At 36.4% G+C, this 18,245-nt stretch overlaps 1 protein-coding gene across 1 annotated transcript in view; it reads left to right on the top strand.

Annotated features, from left to right (window-relative positions):
- SLAIN1 (SLAIN motif family member 1) overlaps nt 1-18,245 on the top strand; it is a 66,039-nt gene that overhangs the window by 17,377 nt on the left and 30,417 nt on the right. Inside the window, 1 exon segment of the mRNA XM_030922340.1 lies at nt 3,105-3,244. Coding sequence (XP_030778200.1) covers nt 3,105-3,244 — 140 coding nt within the window.

An 18,245-nucleotide genomic window follows, 5' to 3' on the forward strand; every position in this document is an offset into this window, starting at 1 on the left:
GGAATTTCAATTGAGATTTTGCAAATTATGTGGACCAATTTAAGGAGAATTGACATCTTAATATTTAGTTTTCTTAGGAAAATGGCATGTCTCTCCAGTTATGTCCTCTTTAATTCTCAGAATGTTTTGTAGTCTTCAGCGTTCAGGTCCTACACATCTTTTGTCAGATTTATCCTTAAGCATCTTATGGTTTTTTTTTTAAAAATGCTATCGTAAATGAAAAGTGAAATTTTAAAAATATGAATTTGTTTGTTGTTAATATATATAAATGTACGATTGACTTTCCTGCATCAATCTAGTATCTTATAATCTTGCTACTAAACTCACTTATGCTATTATCATTTTTGTAGATTCTTCAGATTTTTTTTACATAGATGATCGTGTCATCTGTGAATAAAGACAGATTTACTTCTTTCTTTCCAATGTAAATGTTTTTAATGTATTGCCTGATTGCACTGGCTAGGATCTTCAGCAGAGTGTTCAATAGAAGTGATGAGAGCCAATGTCTGTGTCTGTTTTCTGGTATCACAGGCAAAGCATTCAGCCTTTTACTTCACTATGCTGTTTTTGTAGATGCCTTCAATCAGGTTGAGGATGTTTCTTTCTGTTTCTGATTTGATGAGAATTTTTATCAGGAGTGGATGTCAAATGCTTTTTTTTTTCTATTGATATTATATACTTTTTCTATTTTAGTTAATCTGGTAAGTTATATTGATGCTTGAATTTGTACTGACTTTTTATTTCTGATATAAACCCCACTTATTAATGGTGAAGTATGCTAATGGTGAAGTTAGACTCAATTTACTGAAATATTTAGACTTTTTACATCTGTGTTCATGTGTGATACTGGCTGTTAGTTTCTTAATTTGTAGTGTCTGATTTTGGTATCAGGGTAAAACTGCCCTAATAGGATGTGTTAGGATGTATTCCCTCTTCTTCTGTTTTTTTGGAAGAGTTTGTGAAGAACTGATGTTTTCTTTAAATATTTGGTAGAGTTTAGCAGGAAAGTCTTCTGGTCCCAGACTTTTCTTTGTGAGTAGTTTTTTATTTTTATTTTTAATTACTTTTCTAGCTATTTACTTTAACTCATTTGTATGCCCATGTTTAAGGTGCATTTCCCGTAGGAAGCATATAATTGAGTCTTTTGTGACACTCCCCCCTCCCTTTAAATATAAGGAAAAACTTGCCCGCAAGTCCATCAGATGATTTTCCCTCAGTTTCTTTTGGCTAGGATTGTATGTGGGGCTTGGGCCTAAACCAGTCATAGGCAAAGGGGAACAATGAAAATACCGTGATTGGCTTAGCCCAGTGCCTTTCAAGATGTAGTCTCCAGACCAGTAATATTAGCTTTACCTGGAAACTTCTTAGAAATCCAGATTCTTTGACCCTATGCATCAAATTTAAGGGATGTGGTTTAGCAATTTGTCTTAACAAGATGTTTAAGTAATTTTGAGACATGAGACATTGAGAATAACTGGCCTAGACTAGCCTATACTTGTGAGCAGGGAGAAGTAGCCTGTACCCGACAGTTTAGGGTATGTTCCTAGGAAGTGGAAGGGATTATTACCTACATAGGTAAGTGATAATCTTGCCATAGTAGGACTGAGGTGGGGCCCAATAATATGAATTTTTAACTGATGTACTCTTGATGGAGTCACGACTGTGCAACACACTCTAAGGAAAAAAATCATATATTGGACTTACAATTAAATCCATTGAGATCTATATTTTAGAGTCCTCATCTGTAACTGGAGTGAGCAAACTGTCACAAGGGCAAATCAGAGCTGTTGCATGTTTTGTATGGTGGGTAAGATATGTTTTCATATTTTTAAATGATGAAAAAAAATAAAAAGAATGGAAAACTATGGGAAATTCAACTTTCAGTGTCTATAAATCAATTTTAAAGGAACATAGCCATGTTTATTCGCTTACATATTGTCTAGGATGCCTTTGGACTGGAATGGCAGTGCTGAGTAGTTGTGACAAAAATCATGTGGCTTACAAAGCCTGAAATATTTACTTGCTGGCCCTTTACAGAAAACGTTTGGCAATCCCTGGTCTATAAGAATAATTTACCAAAGAATAGTGCATTCCCCAACCAGCTTGGATAACTGATAGATTAATAGGTGAACGTTTTGTCTAGAACAGTAAAAGTATGAATAATGAAGTATGTTATTTCAAGAATATGTGCATATTAGAATTGTGGTAGCTTTGTTGGAAGGAAGATTACTTTAGATTTATAATTAATGTAAGCTTATAATAGTGAGGTGTCATGTATTAGAGCCAGCAGTTTCAGGGAGGTAATTCACTCTTCCCTCTTTTTTAGTTAACTCTTGCTTATTCCTCAAGATAAACCTTTTCGTGTAGCCCTATCACTGAAAATATTCTAAAATCTACATTAATATGACATATTATTGAGAGAAGCTTTTTTATAACCTGCAGTGCTTCTGGGTAGTTATTTTGCATACTACCCATTACTGTGTAATGGTGTAGGTGCTAAAAGTGAACTCTTCCTAAAACATATCTTTTAAAGCTCTTTGTTTGGCTTTAATGAAAAAGAAGCGTATACCAAGGTTAGTATAGATTTGAGACAGGAGAAATATGTGATTATGTAAGGGTTCAAAGAATCAACTGACTGGCTTTTACGGGTATTTAGACTTATTTTTAAAAAATACACAAGATTTGCCTTATCATATCATGTTTCCCTTCATTAGCCCAAGTTTACAAAAGATTCTGTTGCCAAAGAGAAAGATGAAAATGTTTATTTCTTGACATGTCAGTAGAGATAGTAAGATCATGATAGTGCCTTTTTAGGGCTAGTTTAGTCAAAAAAAAAGGAAAAGCCCTTGATCTCTGATGCTGAAACACACAGTTAGGGGGAAAAATTATTAGACCTTTTTTTGGAAGTTCTTCTCACCAGGCTACAGGAAGTGTCATCTTCTATTTGGGGATATTTGCCTGTTAAAAACTATTTCTGATACTTTGAAGTGATCAAATATGAGTTGTGTTTCTATGGAAATTGTTAAATACATGTTGCTTTCCCCAGAGAGAGGTACTCTCTGTGTACCTATATCATACCTATAATGTAGATTTCTTTTTTTAAGGTTATACGTTGGCTCTTCAAAGACGTTCACCTCATCAGAGAAATCCCTGACTCCTTTGCAATGGTGTAGACATGTCCTAGATAACCCAACTCCTGAGATGGAAGCAGCAAGACGTTCCCTGTGCTTTAGACTGGAGCAAGGTAATTGTGAATGTGTGTATTTACATTCTCCAACTCTTGTCACTCTCTGTGCTACTTTTGTTGCTGGTTTTGTAATAAACATTTCAATTGAAAATTCTTACCCTGAGGTGCAGCTGTTGCATGCAATTAGCTTCACATGTATTACACATCAAGCTTTCTCAATGTAGGATGTGTTTAGTTTTGTGCTTATTTTTAGCCATATTTTTAGTTTGCTTTGGTTTATATTGCAGTGTAGGAACACACATTTTATTTTATTTTATTTTTCTGTTTGCAAATACACCAGTCAATAAAATGGTCAGTTTTCAGTGCTCTGGGGTCAGTAACAAGGTTGTATGGCTGACTTCTAAGGCAGAAAACAGGGTTTCCTGGGGATCTGAGTACTGACCTTATTGAATGCCTTTAACATTTAGTTGGATGTATAACTGAAAGTGCTAACCTTTAAAAACTAAGAAATCTTCATATTACCTGTAACATTAATTAACTTATGGAGCCTAACAGAAGTTTAAATTTTAAAAAAGGGCAGTTGGAAAAGCAACAAAAATAAGTGAGTGGTACCTTGCTGTTTGATGCAGGGAACTACTTGAAGCTGTAATTATGTAGGCTTTTGACTTGTCTGTTAACCTCTGGGCATCTGTTTCATCCTCTGGGAACACTGTTTCTATTCCATAGACCACCTGCATCCAGATCATACATGAGCTTGAAAGTACAGATTCCAGAGCCTCCAGATTGAAGAATCATATTGTCTGAGGGTAGGGTTGGGGAGTCTGCATTGACAGGTTCACCAGTGTGATTCTCATGTACACTGATACTTGAGAACACTGCCCATGAAGCCCTTCGAGGATAACGAATAACATATTTGGACATAAGAAAAAGTATAATAGATAATGATTCTAGATCTCTTAATTCTGTAACATTCATTACCTTTACATTCTTGACATCCTTCATCTTATTCAGTCTAACTGAACTCAGCTTTAGAGGTGAGAAACACTCAGTTTAGAGAAGTTAGCAGTGTTACAAGGCAGAATGATACTCGGGGATGGAGTCAAAGCCAGGGTCTCTCTGACACCAGAGACTCCATACTTAACCAGTATTCTGTACTGCCGTATTGGCATGGTCATAAGTAAATATCAACAGAAATCTGTTTTAAATAGTTGGAAGGTGGGATGAAATAGTGTATTTTATTAACATTTTAAGTAAAATGAAACGGGTGGCTTAATAATGCAAAGTTGAAGAGCAGTGTAGGGACAAAGGCATGTTAGGGTTAAAACTTTGGTGATAGATGCTTATCTAACAGAGCAACCATCTCAGAGTTGGGGGCTCTAGTATTCATTCTGTTCCCATTTACCTCAGTGATCTAAGAAAACTGATACGGTTTGGCTCTGTGTTCCCAGCCAAATCTCATCTCCATTTGTAATCCTTATATATAGAGGGAAGCACCTGGTGGAAGGTGACTGGATCATGGGGGCACTTTCCCCCATGCTGTTCTCAAGATAGGGAGTTCTCGTGAGAGCTGATGGTATTAAGTGTGGCACTTCCTCACTCTTTCACTTTCTCCCTCTCCTGCCACCATGTAAGGACGTGCCTTGCTTCCCCTTTACCTTCTGCCGTAATTGCAACTTTCCTGAGGCCTCCCCAGCCATGTGGAACTGGGAATCAATTAAGCCTCCTTTCTTTATAAATTACCCAGTCTCAGGTAGTATCTTTATAGCAGTGTGAGAACAGACTAATACACAACCCATTAAATCCCTTTGTACTTAACTCTTTGAAGGGTTATATCGACCATTCCTAAGTCTCCTTACTTAATCCTTGACTCAGTGACTTACATCTATATTTTAATATAAGAATTTGGCTCAATAATTTGAAGTGAAATTCAAATTGAATTCAGAATTACAGCCCTTTATGTCAGGGGTCAACAAACTCTTTTTGAAAGAAGACAGTTAATATTTTAGATTTTGTGGGCTACATAATCTCTGTCATGACTGTTCAACTTAGCCATGCCCAGAAAACAATTATCCATGCAGAAATTAATGAATGAAGATGTGTTCCAATATAAGTTTATTTACAGGCACTGACATTTGAATTTTGTGTGGTTTTTCACATGTCACAAAATGTATATGTTTTTCCCAAATATTAAAAAAAAAAAACAACCTTTCTTAGCTGGTGAATGATTACAAAAGCAGGAGTGGGCTGGATTCGGGGTACCTTTGGCCTTACCCACCCCAGCCTTACGTCATTTGCACACTAGATAGATTTACATATAAGGTTAGATTTTTTTTTCTAAAAATAGAAGAGAAACTTAAGTATAAATAATCCTAATTGGTGGTTGCTGTTGAGATATTAGACTAAGTGCTTCGTTATCCGATTTTCCTTTCACTGATGTGGAGCTCAGGCAGAATCATGAGGTCATGAGGATGTGAACTGCATACTGCAGTTTTGTTCATGATGTAATTTATTTAAACGTCCTGTAAAAGCTTAGAGAACGAGTTTTTCAAAACCAAAATTAGTCTTTTACTTAATTTGTATATAAACTCAAAACTTCTTTTGCTGTGAGACTAAATGTTTTTATTCCAGAGATCCATAATCCATAATCCTGTTGAGATGAGAAGTAACCAATTAGGTTGTGTACTGGAGAAAATTCTCTTTTTTAAAAAATTCAACGTATATTTTATAAAATATGTCTATAGTTTAAAAAATAGTCTTACAACTGTTATAAGACAAATATCAAATCGCTGCCCTAATCTGTTATGCCCCTTTTATTTCCCAGATGTACTTAAGAAAAGCTCTTTGTTTTGGTTTTACTGTTTACTTCTCTTTTTAAATTCCATGTTTATATGGCTATTGCTTTGAATTTTTCATTTTAAACATTATCCATTGGCTTTTGACTTTAGATGGTGAAGATTTAATTCCTTTACACCTCACTCCTATATTATTTCTCTGCATGTCCTTTCTGTGTAACCTTTTACCAGCTTTGGGGGACATCAGTATTTGTTATGATAGAAAGTTATATTCAAGCTATGCAATATTTTATCATTCCTTTTTCCATCTAACTTTTTTGTTTTTGAGACAGATTCTTGCTCTGTGCCCAGGCTGGAGTGCAGTGGCCCAATTTCAGCACACTGCAACATCTGCCTCCTGGGTTCAAGGGGTTCTCTGGCCTCAACCTCCTGAGTAGCTGGGATTACAGGTACACGCAACCATTCCTGGCTTATTTTTGTATTTTTAATAGAGATGTGGTTTCCCCATGTTGGCCAGGCTGGTCTTGAATGCCTGATCTCAGGTAATCTACCCACCTCGGCCTCCCAAAGTGCTGAGATTACAGGCGTGAGCCACTGTGCCCAGCCCATCTAGCATTTTTTTTAAAGAATTAATTGGAAAAAGACGCTTAGTTTTGTTGTTGTTGTTGTTGCTGTTATAATTTATAAGACAAGGTCCTTGTCATTAATTTATCCCCAAACTCTGCTCATGAACCATCCACAGTATGAGACACATGAATCCAAGAATTTTGTTTTGTTACTGTTCCTTCGGGCAGTGCCCTGCTCTCTTACTCTAATTGGAACTAGTCATCTTTAGCCTCTGAAGAGCCATCATGATGGGACTTTACTTTCCTTATCCTGGGAATTCCTCTGGCCCCTCTTCAGTACTATATTACCTGCTTCTGAGATACAAATACTTTCCTTTCTATTCCATTAAAAGAAAGGACTATTTCTGCATTTGCTTTTTTGGGAGAGTAGAGGGAAAAAGGATATGTGGGAGGTAAAGTTTGAGAACCTCCTGTGTTTGAAAACATTTTTATTCCTACTTTCACCCTTATGCAGGATTGTTCTTTGGGCTAGGTATAGAATTCTAGGTTAAAAACCATTTCCCACAGAGTTTAGAAGGCATTATTCCATTATATTTTAGCTTCGGGGTTGCTTTTGAAGTCCAGTACCATTCTCATTTCTGATTCTTATTTGTGACCTTTCTGCCTAAAATAACATGAATATTTTAGAATATTGTCTTTTATTCTTGGTATTCTGAAATTTCGTTTATTTTGTGTGTGCTAGAAACTTTAGTTCTGCAAAATTTCTTGCATTATTTCTTCGTATTCATGCCCCTCTGCCCTTGTTTTCTCTATTCTTTCCACATACTCCTGTGGATCAGAGTTGCCTGGATTGATGTTCAAATTTTATATTTTTCTCTCTCGCTTTCTATTCTTGATTTTGTTGTTGTTGTTGTTGTTGCTCTACTTTCTTAGAGATTTAAAAAACACACATCTTCTAAACTCTTCTGCTGCATGTTGAGTGACTTCTATGTACCAGGTACCATTGTAGGTGACCGAGATGCATCAGTGAACAGCACAGACATTAAGTCTCTGCCCTCGTTAAGCTTACCTTCTAGTATTCAGATTTTCACTTAGTCCTCCAGATCTGTAAGGTACTTTTATTTGTGTTTGTATCCTTAAATCTAGTGGCTTTCTGTTTCAGTTTATTCAGGTAATGAAGCCTGTCTTTGATAAAAGTAGGAGAGGAGCAGTTGCCTGAGCAGGCAGGGTGGGGAGCTGGAGGGTTTCAGTGCTTTCCTGTAGATTTTCAGTTATCAGGTTTTTTTCACTTCACCACAGAACTCCCTACCCGCTGTGGTACTTCGCACCTGTGATTCCAGAAACTTGCCAGGTTCTTATTAGTTTCTTTTTGCTCTAAGGCCATAGAGCAGAGGATGTCAAAACCCAAGTCTGTTTCCGCTGTTCATTTCTAAGATGTTGTGACCATCCCCGGTGTGATAATTGTCTCCTGTCCCGTTCAGTCTTCCTATGGGCTGACACGAGTTTGAGTTTAACTCTTATTGTAGTGTGGTTTTATAAGAGAATAGGGAGGAATTCATAGTTAATCCCCCATATTGAAGAAGACTTATTGGCTTCCAACTAAGGGGGTCCTTTGTCAATGATGGTTAATTGACAGATACCAAAAATTATGGTTTTGACCCACACTATATTCATAACATAGTATAAAGATTTAATTGGAATAATACGAGCTTTCCGTATTTTTGAAATTTCAATAATTCTCTAATAAAGCATTTTTCTTTTTGTTTAGACTTAATTTCTCCCTTGGGCAGTCAGCACTTTTGAGTAACAGATATTACTGAGTGTTTTCTTTGAGACTAGGTTGTTTCTTTTCATTTGAATATAAATTGCCCAAGGGAATGGACTTTGTGTTGTTGAGCACCAGTTCTCTAACTCCTAGAAGGGTACCTGACACAAAATAGTTGCTGTTGCTAAAATAAATGAATGTTTTAATTTTTTTTTTTAATCCAATGTCACTATTACTTCTGTTTCAGTTTTGGTTTTGAATAATTAAAATGGGTTGGGGTCCTTGCAACATTTCCTTATTATCCACCTCTGACATTCAGGGCATAGACTAGCATCAGTTGAAGTATCAGCTTGCAGTATTGCTTTCCTATTCACAAGCATGTTTACTTTAAAACAATCAGTTTCTGTTTATCTTACACATTTTGTTCCAAGGTGATTAATTGAAGTCCTTAGGAGTTATACATCTCCCTCTATATACACAGAAATTAAAGACACTTCACTAAGAAATTCACAGTCATGAGTAGGAGTGATGAGAGGTAAACAAAGGATAAAGCTACCCTCTCCTTTTTACCCTCTTCTTCTCTGCCTTGTGCTTTTGTCTCATACTCTTAACTCTTTCATTGACAGATAGGTAGAAGTTCCTTAATATGAGCCTGGAGCTTCAGATGAGATGCTGCTTATGTAATATTTGAGCAAATATTTTTGAAACTTGGTTCCTCTTTTTTGACCTTCATGTTTTGAAAAGAAAATTCTTCAGAAAGTAAGATTAATTCCCTTCTAGGAAATGTGGAGAGGGGCATAGTTGTGAGGAGCCAGAATGTTTCTGGTGGATGGAGCTGGTCTTAAACCCTCTTCTACCTTATTTCCTCTTTACCCTAGGCCATTAGCCCAGGCTGTTTTCTTGGCTGCAAGTTAGCCATGGTGGCAAGTTAGCCGTCCCTCCTTGTTTATGGAGTAAGCATACCCAGGAAGCCATCTGAGTAAGGGTTTGTCAAGGTTGGTTTCTGTAGGTCCATCTGGCTGCGTTTCTCCCAAGATTGTCTCTAACTGCACAATTGCTAATGAGCTCATCTGGATTGTAACTTCTTGCAGGTCCCAGGCCTATTTCTCTTCTTGCTGCTTACCTTTGTGATTTCATAGAGTCCTCAAAATGCTTTCATGATGTATCTGACAACTTTTGACCCTGGATCTAGATAACAAAACTTGCTAAGTTATGAGAGAATGTATGGGACATAGTTAAACCTTGTTTTGAGATTGTGAGAACAAGCTTATTAGAATTCTGCCCTTCGGCAGAAAGTTTTTTTCTGAAGAAAATGAAGGAAAGGGATTTTTATAAGATTTAATTTTGTAGGGAGACAGCACCTACATTATCACTGTTTTTAAAATACTGCTAAAAAATATGTTGTCTTCACATCCACAATTTTGCAAATGGTTAAATATTTTTTAAAAGATACAAGATAGTTATTTTTAGTGTGTATAGTATATTCCTACATATGACTAATGTGTATCTAATGCCCCTAATTCTTATAGGGAATATTAATTGACTTGGATCTAAGAAACTTTTTTTTTTTTTTTTTGAAACAGGGTTTTATTCTGTTGCCTAGGCTGGAGTGCAGTGGTGCAATCACGGCTCGCTGTAGCCTTGACCTCCCTGGGCTCAGGTGACCCTCCCATCTTAACTTCCCAAGTACCTGGGACTGCAGATGTGTGCCACCATACCTGGCAAATGTTTTGTAGGGGTGGGATTTTGCCATGTTGCCCAGGCTGATATTGAATTCCTAGGCTCAAACAATCTGCCCACTTTGGCCTCTCTGTGCTGGGATTATAGGCATGAGCCACAGTGCTTGGCCCTAAGAAACTTTTTATTATAAATTGCAAAACTTATCATCCTCTTTTCCAAGCTGATCTTTTAATACTCAAATTTTACAATTTATAAAGTCTTATGTATCGTGTAGTCAGCACAGTCAAGTTACTTAAGTTTTGTCAGCCTCTTTTACATTTGTATTTATTTTGTAGTGTTGTTATAAGGAAATAGATATTTGTAAATTAGATTAGATAATGGCTCAAATATTAGGTCTCTCCCCCTTGTATTTGAATAGTGTAAATGGCTTTTTTGGATAATCTACAGAAAGTAATGTTAAAAGTGAAATAACATTGCTAGAAGTTAAATCTCCTGGCATCTCTAAATCTGCAGTCTGCTAGTATAAAGTTAACTAATAAAGTCTAAAATGGAATAATCTCTCTTTTTTTCCCCCCAAAACACTGGCCACTTATTTGAGTATGCAGTCTTCAACAAAGCTCAGTATCTTGGCTGGTTTTCCTCTTTTGAAGATGGTCCTAACGATGTTTGCTTTCCATTTCGAGGCACCTTGTTTTGTGAACTTTTTATTTAGTTGTTAATGTATGTGCCTTTTTCGAAATAGATTAAGCACCTGAAGATGGAGGTCTGTACCTAAAATTGATTTTTGAATCACCAGTGCTTAATACATTTTTCAGCATGTTTTAAGTACTGAATTTTTTTTTTTTTTTGTAATTGACTAATTTGAGTATGTTTAAATTTTTTAAGTTGGCCAAAACAAAACAAAACAAAAATTTTCATTGAACATTTGGTGTTGTAAATGGCATCCTACTAGCCAAGCCAAAAAAAACCTAAACAAACCAAAACAGAGTGGTATTCATTAAAGTGTTAGTTCTGAGCGTGGGGGTTTCAGTCTGTTTTGTTCATTGCTGTGACCCTTTCTGTGCCTGGAATAACTCCCGTTGCACGGTAGGTGTTGCATGGTAATTGTTGAAGGAGTGAATATGGTGGAAGTTTTCACCTTAATAGTTATGCCTCATCCTTGCTCCACTGTGATTGAGAGGGTGGCCCTTATTTCTAGGGCCTTGCCTAGTAAGTGGGGACATTTAGGCAGATTTCACAGGGCTATTTTAGAACGATTTCTGGAAATATTGAATGAGAAATTACTTCAGAAATGTGGAGTACTACATAGATATACAGAAACATTCCTAATGTAAAGATTTTCATTTAGAAATTGAACCTAAAATACAGGGAATCCTCTTTGCCTGGCTACTCATACTTATAGAAAACGAAGTATTTTTTTTGGCAGAGGGTGAGTATCTGTTTTCTATACGTACAAATAAAGGTTATTTGTTGGGGATCTTACACTGAGAAGTTTTGTGAGTGTAGTTTATTCAACAATCATAGAAAATCCAAGACAATCTCTTTAGTTGGTTGTTTTTATTTTATTTTTTGTTAGACCTGTATGTATTCCATTTTGAACTGGCCCATCTTTCTACCCCTCTCCACCCATTTAGAATAAAAATAACAAAACTGCATAGAACTTTCATGGGTAGGATTAGCTCACTTGATATCCTAAATTGAAATAAGGCTAGTCTAGGGTCTTTGGTAAGTTCATTCATGAGGCTGGGATGTTAAATAACCAAATAATGATCAAAAGCTTGTCTAAGTAATTTGAAACGCCCAATATGTGGCTTAGTTAATTTGGGGCCAGTTAATAAAAGCTTATCTTGGCTTAACGTACTTGAATGTCTGTAACTATTGAATCAGGGCAGGTCACATTTGAGCAGAGTAGGTGTACTTTTCACAGATAGTGGAGGCCTACATAATTACTATCCTTGGCTCATGTTTCGCTATGACCATCTGTCATTTCCTCTGGGATTATATACTAAGGAAATGTGAAAAGAAATTACCCCATTCATTTTTTCTTTTATCTTCATATGGTATCAGTTCCCAATCTTATTTTAGTTGTTATAAAGGAGTGTTAATGTCCAAAATCAGCTGATGAAGAAGGAAGTTGTAGACTAATCCACAGTTCTGCAAGTGACCCTTTCTTTTGTTAAAATTCACACAGATTGAAGTGAGACATTAAGCTTATCAAATGTCTGTCTTCTGGAATCTGTCCAGTCTCTCCTTGCTTGGTCCAAGATGTTATCTCCACCAGCTCATATTTCTAGTCTCGAGATGCTCTGTCAAACTTGGAACACAAAATTAAAACTTAGTCTGTGGGGTTCATTTTGGGTAAGCTTTGTAAAGAATTTCTTTTCTCACTGGAAGAACAATCTGGAATCATGTTGGAATTTTTGTGCAGAGACAGGGTCTCCTGATATATGCTATCATTCCTGTGTGCTGAAAATGGAAAATGCATTGTCATAGCTTTGGGATTTCATTACATCTTTATGTTGCTTTGCTCTTATGTTCAGAATAGCCCCAATGCATTTACTTCGGTATTGGCAATGATTTAGTACAGTGACAGATAATCAGGGATTGTGCTTCTATGAAATTTGCAGGGTCAGTCCATTATACCCTATAACCTGATATGTGTTTGCCAGATTTCCTTAAATAATCCCTTTTTCTTTTGCTAATTTGTACTTGTGTTTCCATGTGGTTTTTTCTTTGGATTCACTTTGTATTTCTACCATGATTTGAAAAGTGTTTATCAGAATAAACAATAGTGGTTGTTCTGGTGAATTTATTATTGACATGCTATTTTGTTACCTATCTTCACCAAGGAAAAAATAAAACAATGGAGATTCTCCCAAGGTAGTTGTCTGCTGCTTTCATACTACTGTGATGGTTGATTAAATTTGACTTTGACTCTATGGTAGTGAAATTCGTTTTTGTTTTTTTTTTTTGGTAGGTGTTGGTACCTGTTTCTTGGGACCTCTACAGAATAGTCAGGTTTAAAGCAAGACTTTCTAGACTCTTTTTTTCTGAAACACTGGGGCTTGATCAGATGATTACAATACATGAAATGTGTTGAGTACTTACTAGGTACAGTCGTAGTGCTAAATACAGGGTGCAGTTTCAAGCAAGATGAGCTTAGTGCCTGGCCTTGGGAACATGCATTCTGGTGTGAAAAACAGATGACACAGATAGCAGCTCTTTGTTCTTCCTGTCCCATAAAAGAAGCATAATGATGAAGCAAATGGCAGCCTAACCCAGGAGTATGGTCAGAAAATGATTTCCCAAAGACATGAGGCATCAACTGGGACCTGAGAGTCAGTGGGAGTTAAGCCAGTAACTCTTGTGTATGTGTCTGTGTGTGTGTGTGTGTCTGGCTGGCTGTCTCCTTGTGTCCCTCTGTTCGTCCATCCAACAGGAGGAGGGGGTGAGGAAGTGTGTCCCAGACCTTTTCTGTCACTGGGATAAGCCATAACTCAGAGAAGAGTCTTTTACTCTCGGAGACACTGGGGAGGAAGGATAGCAATAGTAAGTGGAAAGGCGCTGCAGTGGGACATGACGTGAGGAAATGGCAGGCTGTTGTGGTGGGGGTGTAATGGAGGGAGATGACTCTAAATGAAACTAGAAACTAGACATGTGTGCAGCATCTTCAGGGCAGTTAAGGATTCTGTATTTTATCTTAAAATGGTTGAAAACCATTTGAATAATTTTTATTAAAGGAGTGACATAACCAAACAGGTAAGCTACGGGATATTACCTGAATTATCTCAGAAGGGAGAGCCTTTTCTTGAAATCTGGTGAATTGTGGAGAGTGAAATAGTGGTTTTAGAAATTATTTGGAACATGGGTAGGTTTAGGCTTTGGCATTTTTTTTAAAGGAGAGTCTTAGATAAACTTGAGAATGTTTTCTTCTTTTTCATTAATATCCTGAATTTCTTGTGTGACTACATGTGAGAAATGGTAGTTGAAAATGTGGCCAAGTTCTTGTGACACTTAATTTACTTTGGAAACGTAAGGGTTTGATTTGTTGATATTCTCAGTTATTTATAATATTTGGGAGCTTTAAATTTCTGTATAGTAATAACTTTCATATATTTGAGTTTTGGAGCTCTTTTCAATTTTTGAGTTTAATTTTTTTCTGCTGTCATAGTTGTAAGGTTGTATTTCAAGGAACAGTATATTTAAATGTACTAGTCTTTTGAAATGCGGATTTGCTGTCATTGGGTGTGTCCTGTACTTGTATAAATGTGCATGGATATGCATGCTCAGTCTTGTCCTCCATTTTTATTGTATTTTCAGATAAATGAAGTTAGATCAGTAAAAGGATAGCTGCTGGGCAAACAAACAATTAAATCATAATTGTTTTCGCCATTTTTAATTTCTTAGAAATGCTAAAGGAAGAATGGACAGGGCTAAGAACCAAGCTGCTTCTCTGAAAGTTGGCCAAAGGAATCTACCAAAATGAGATGGAAAATATGAGAGAAGTGAGGGGACAGAAGAAGACGGACCCAGAATCTCTCATATCTTAACAGGAGCTCTAGAAGCAGGAACATACTGAACAAAGGAAATAATTAGTAATTAATAGAAGAAAATTTCTTTGACAGATCCTCAGGATGAACTAAGATAGATGAAAAAAAGCCATGCACCTAGATCTCTTGGTTATTGAATTTCAGATTTTCCAGAATTAAAGATAAACTACTCCTTCGTTTGAACATTATTAGGAATTTATCTATAGTATAACAAACTTCAGATATTTTATAAGTAATATTGGATGCTAGATAAAAATTAATATTATCTTTAAAGTTTTAAGGAAGAAAGTTATTTTCAAACTATAATCCTGTACCAAAGCAAGTAAGTGTAGGAGCAAAAGAAACTTTTGGTTATGCAAAGTCTGGATTTTACCTTAAAATGGTTGAAAGTGTTACCCTTTGTGCACACTGTTTTAACAGTGGGAAAAGTACAAGTATAAAAGATCGCATGAGATCTAGAAAACAGTGACCTCGGAGATGACCTAGGAGAAGCTGAGAAAGATGAAGATGAAATAAGAGTGATTGACTCTCAGGCTTGTAATGTTCTTCACCTGTTGGTTGTGTTCTGGAGCAAAATAATTACTTTCTTTACCTTGGTCCTGTCATATCTAGTGATCACCTTATAGCTATCCCAATCACAGCTATAAAACAGAATGAAAATCCAATAAACCTTGACAATGTAAAAATAGAGCTATCAGATCTGGAGATGGATACAGAGAAGGTGCATATATACTAAATAACATTTCATGGTAGGAAATCAGACACCAAGAAGGTGATGATTGGTTTGTCTATTGTCTATTTAAAGTTATATACTAATTATGTAATTGTATTTAAAGTATGAAAAACAGTGGAAAGTGGGCCTGGGTGGGGAAGGAAAAGAGACTCCTGTTTTAGGCCTTTAATGTATATTTTAGTGTTGTTTTATGTGCAGGTATTTTAATAAAATCAGGAATGGGTTAGTTTTAGGGCCAAAGATAGTTTTCCCTTGGTCAGAACTCTGAATTCATTTATTTACTTTCCGTCGTCTCTTAAGATTAGTGGGTCAGAGGCCTTTGCTGTTACTGGGATAAGCCATATCTCAGTGAAGAGTCTTTTAGTCTCAGAGACACTGGGGAGGAAGGATTATTCAAATTCTCTTCTCATCACTCTTCCATTCAATAACCGACAGTGCTTTCTAAAAGCCTGCTTTTAGATTTGAATGGGTAAAGTGTGGTGGCTTGGATTTGCCACCACACTTTACCCAGTCATAGGCGTGAAGACTCTTAGTAAAAATCTAGTCTGTCCTTTCAGAGGGAGGGCCCTCTATTTTCAGACATGAGATTATTTAGCCTATTACTTCATATAATTAGATTCTGTAACATATTGCTTACCTTACCTCATAATTGCAGTGTAGAATCTGGAAGTTATTCTAGCTGGTTGTCAGCTTGCATTGTGGCTGTAGTCTAAATTAGAAGCAGCTGTCTGTAATCTGCTTGACAACATCTCATCGTTGACAAATTATTAGATCACTCTTCTTCCTTGTTCTTTTCAGATTAAATTATTACTTTTCCACAAGCCCTCTTCTCACAGTCTGTGTCCATTTTTATTGTCCTTAAGTTTGACTTAAACTATAGCAGACACACAGACCTAAAGAGAAAATGGCTTCTATAAAAGGGAATTTTTAAACATGTCTTTGAAGTATAATTACTACCACTTTTTTTTTTTTAAATCTCCCCTATTAATTGCAGATGGGAAGTTAGAGGATGACTTGTGAAGTTGCAGCGGTCACTCTGGTCCTGGATAATACTGGATTTGGTCTGGTGTGCTTAAAGCTGTTGTCTTATCTTCAGTTTTGACCAGTGATTAAGTGGAAACAAGTTGATAGTTGAGATAACTTCCTGAACTTTCTGACCTTTATTTTTCAGCTCTACTTTGAGACTGTTGTCCTGTTGAGAGAAGTCCCGCAGAAGGATCCAATAGTAGTCGTGAGGGAAGAGCATTAAATGTGCGATTGTGCAGTGGGTTAAGATCTGAGAAGTAGATAAGGTCTAATCCTTTAATTATGATTAGATGCCTTATCCATTGAGATTATGTTTCCTGTTAAAACTTAAGAAACATTTGACCTATTAAACTTAGTGTCAAGAATAATTATAAAACTCTGATTTCTGTGGAATAAATGTTATTCAATAGTACTCCTTTTGCAACATGGTGGAATTTGTAATGCTCATTCAACAAATATTTATGAAACATTTATGTCCCAATCGTCAGGGGTGTACAACTGCTTTGCTACTTTCAAACTAAATATATTTTAAAGCTTAATCCTAATATCAAAAGTGATTTTCTTCATTAACTCTAGATATTAGTTACATATGAAGTAATGAACTCTTGCATTGGGTATTTCTTAAAGATGGCATATAAATCATGTTTTAAAAATGCTACATTTTGAGTACAATTGGAAATTTAAAGATTGAGTATCTGTAGTGTCCTGGGATCATAGGTACTCATACATATATATGATGGTTAATGATTTTTAAATCATTACATTCATTGTCATAGTTTGAATGAATGGGAACTACAGGAAAAGATACAAAGTAACTTTCTGATAAGTTTTGCTTTGCTAAATTTGAAGACTGTGAGACTTGGGTATGATGACTGACTTACTTTGATTGAATAGTCCCTAAGACTACCAATTAGGTGCATTTAGTAGTTCTTCAACCCTTCTTATGTAAATACACTGACAAATACATTATAGTTGAATTCTCTGTATTTCATGCATGTCTGGGAAAGAGTACTGTGAACATCTGCTTCAAAGTAGTAGGACTTCCTAGACCCCATATGCTTGTTTATCAGGTCGTCAAGCACTGTGGAGAAACTAATGCTACTCAAGTTTACCCAATAAAAAATACTGGATCGGATAAGCTGCAAGCCATATGTTACTGCTCCAGAAGGGTTGCTCAGGTTGGAGCCAAGTCAGCAGCACTTACCTACTGTGAACTTACAGCCTTTCCAGAAAGCTTGTATCGCAGTCTGTGCAGACAGAGTTTGTAAGACTGAACCAGTAAATTGCTGTCTTCACCTTGGTTTTTGAATTCTTTTGTTAAAGTTTAGTGCAAACATTTGAGTGCATCTGTGTGCCAAGAATTTCTATAGGCTCAAGGTATGTAAAGATATAATATCACCTAAGAAGTTTATACCTGGGAGAATGGTTTATGGAAATGGAGATTTTCCTGCCCTGGTGCTTTCTGGGTTTGGGTCAGAATGCTGTGTTCTGGGTAAAACTTCCTGCCAGCTTAAGGGAGAATAAAAATTACTTAGGGGAGCTGATGTTTCCTGTGCCTTCACTGATCTTAGGCCATTCAGTAACTGGTATTTATAAAGGACTAGAAGTTAAATTCCTCTGTTTGGCTTGGAACTGAGGCTTGCATGCCTATTGTATAAAGAAAGAAAAAAGCAAAAGGCTTGAAAGTCTGTTAACCTTGCCTCGCTTACTTTTTCCTTATTTTCCAGAACTCTGGTAATGAACATCATTATTTAAGAGTCAAGATAAATAAGTAAGAACTGTTGACCTATCCTGACCAAGCTTTTGAAGGTCAGACAGTTCAGTTTTGCTTCTGAGGTGGTAACAACTGAGGAAAGACTAAGTCTCCATAGTTATCTAGGTAGATACAGCGTAAGAAGCCGGTGCATTGTTTTGAGAGGACTAGGTTAAACTTCTTTAGAATTAGG

Source organism: Rhinopithecus roxellana, chromosome 18 (assembly GCF_007565055.1).
Source record: "Rhinopithecus roxellana isolate Shanxi Qingling chromosome 18, ASM756505v1, whole genome shotgun sequence".
Taxonomy (NCBI): Eukaryota; Metazoa; Chordata; class Mammalia; order Primates; family Cercopithecidae; genus Rhinopithecus; species Rhinopithecus roxellana.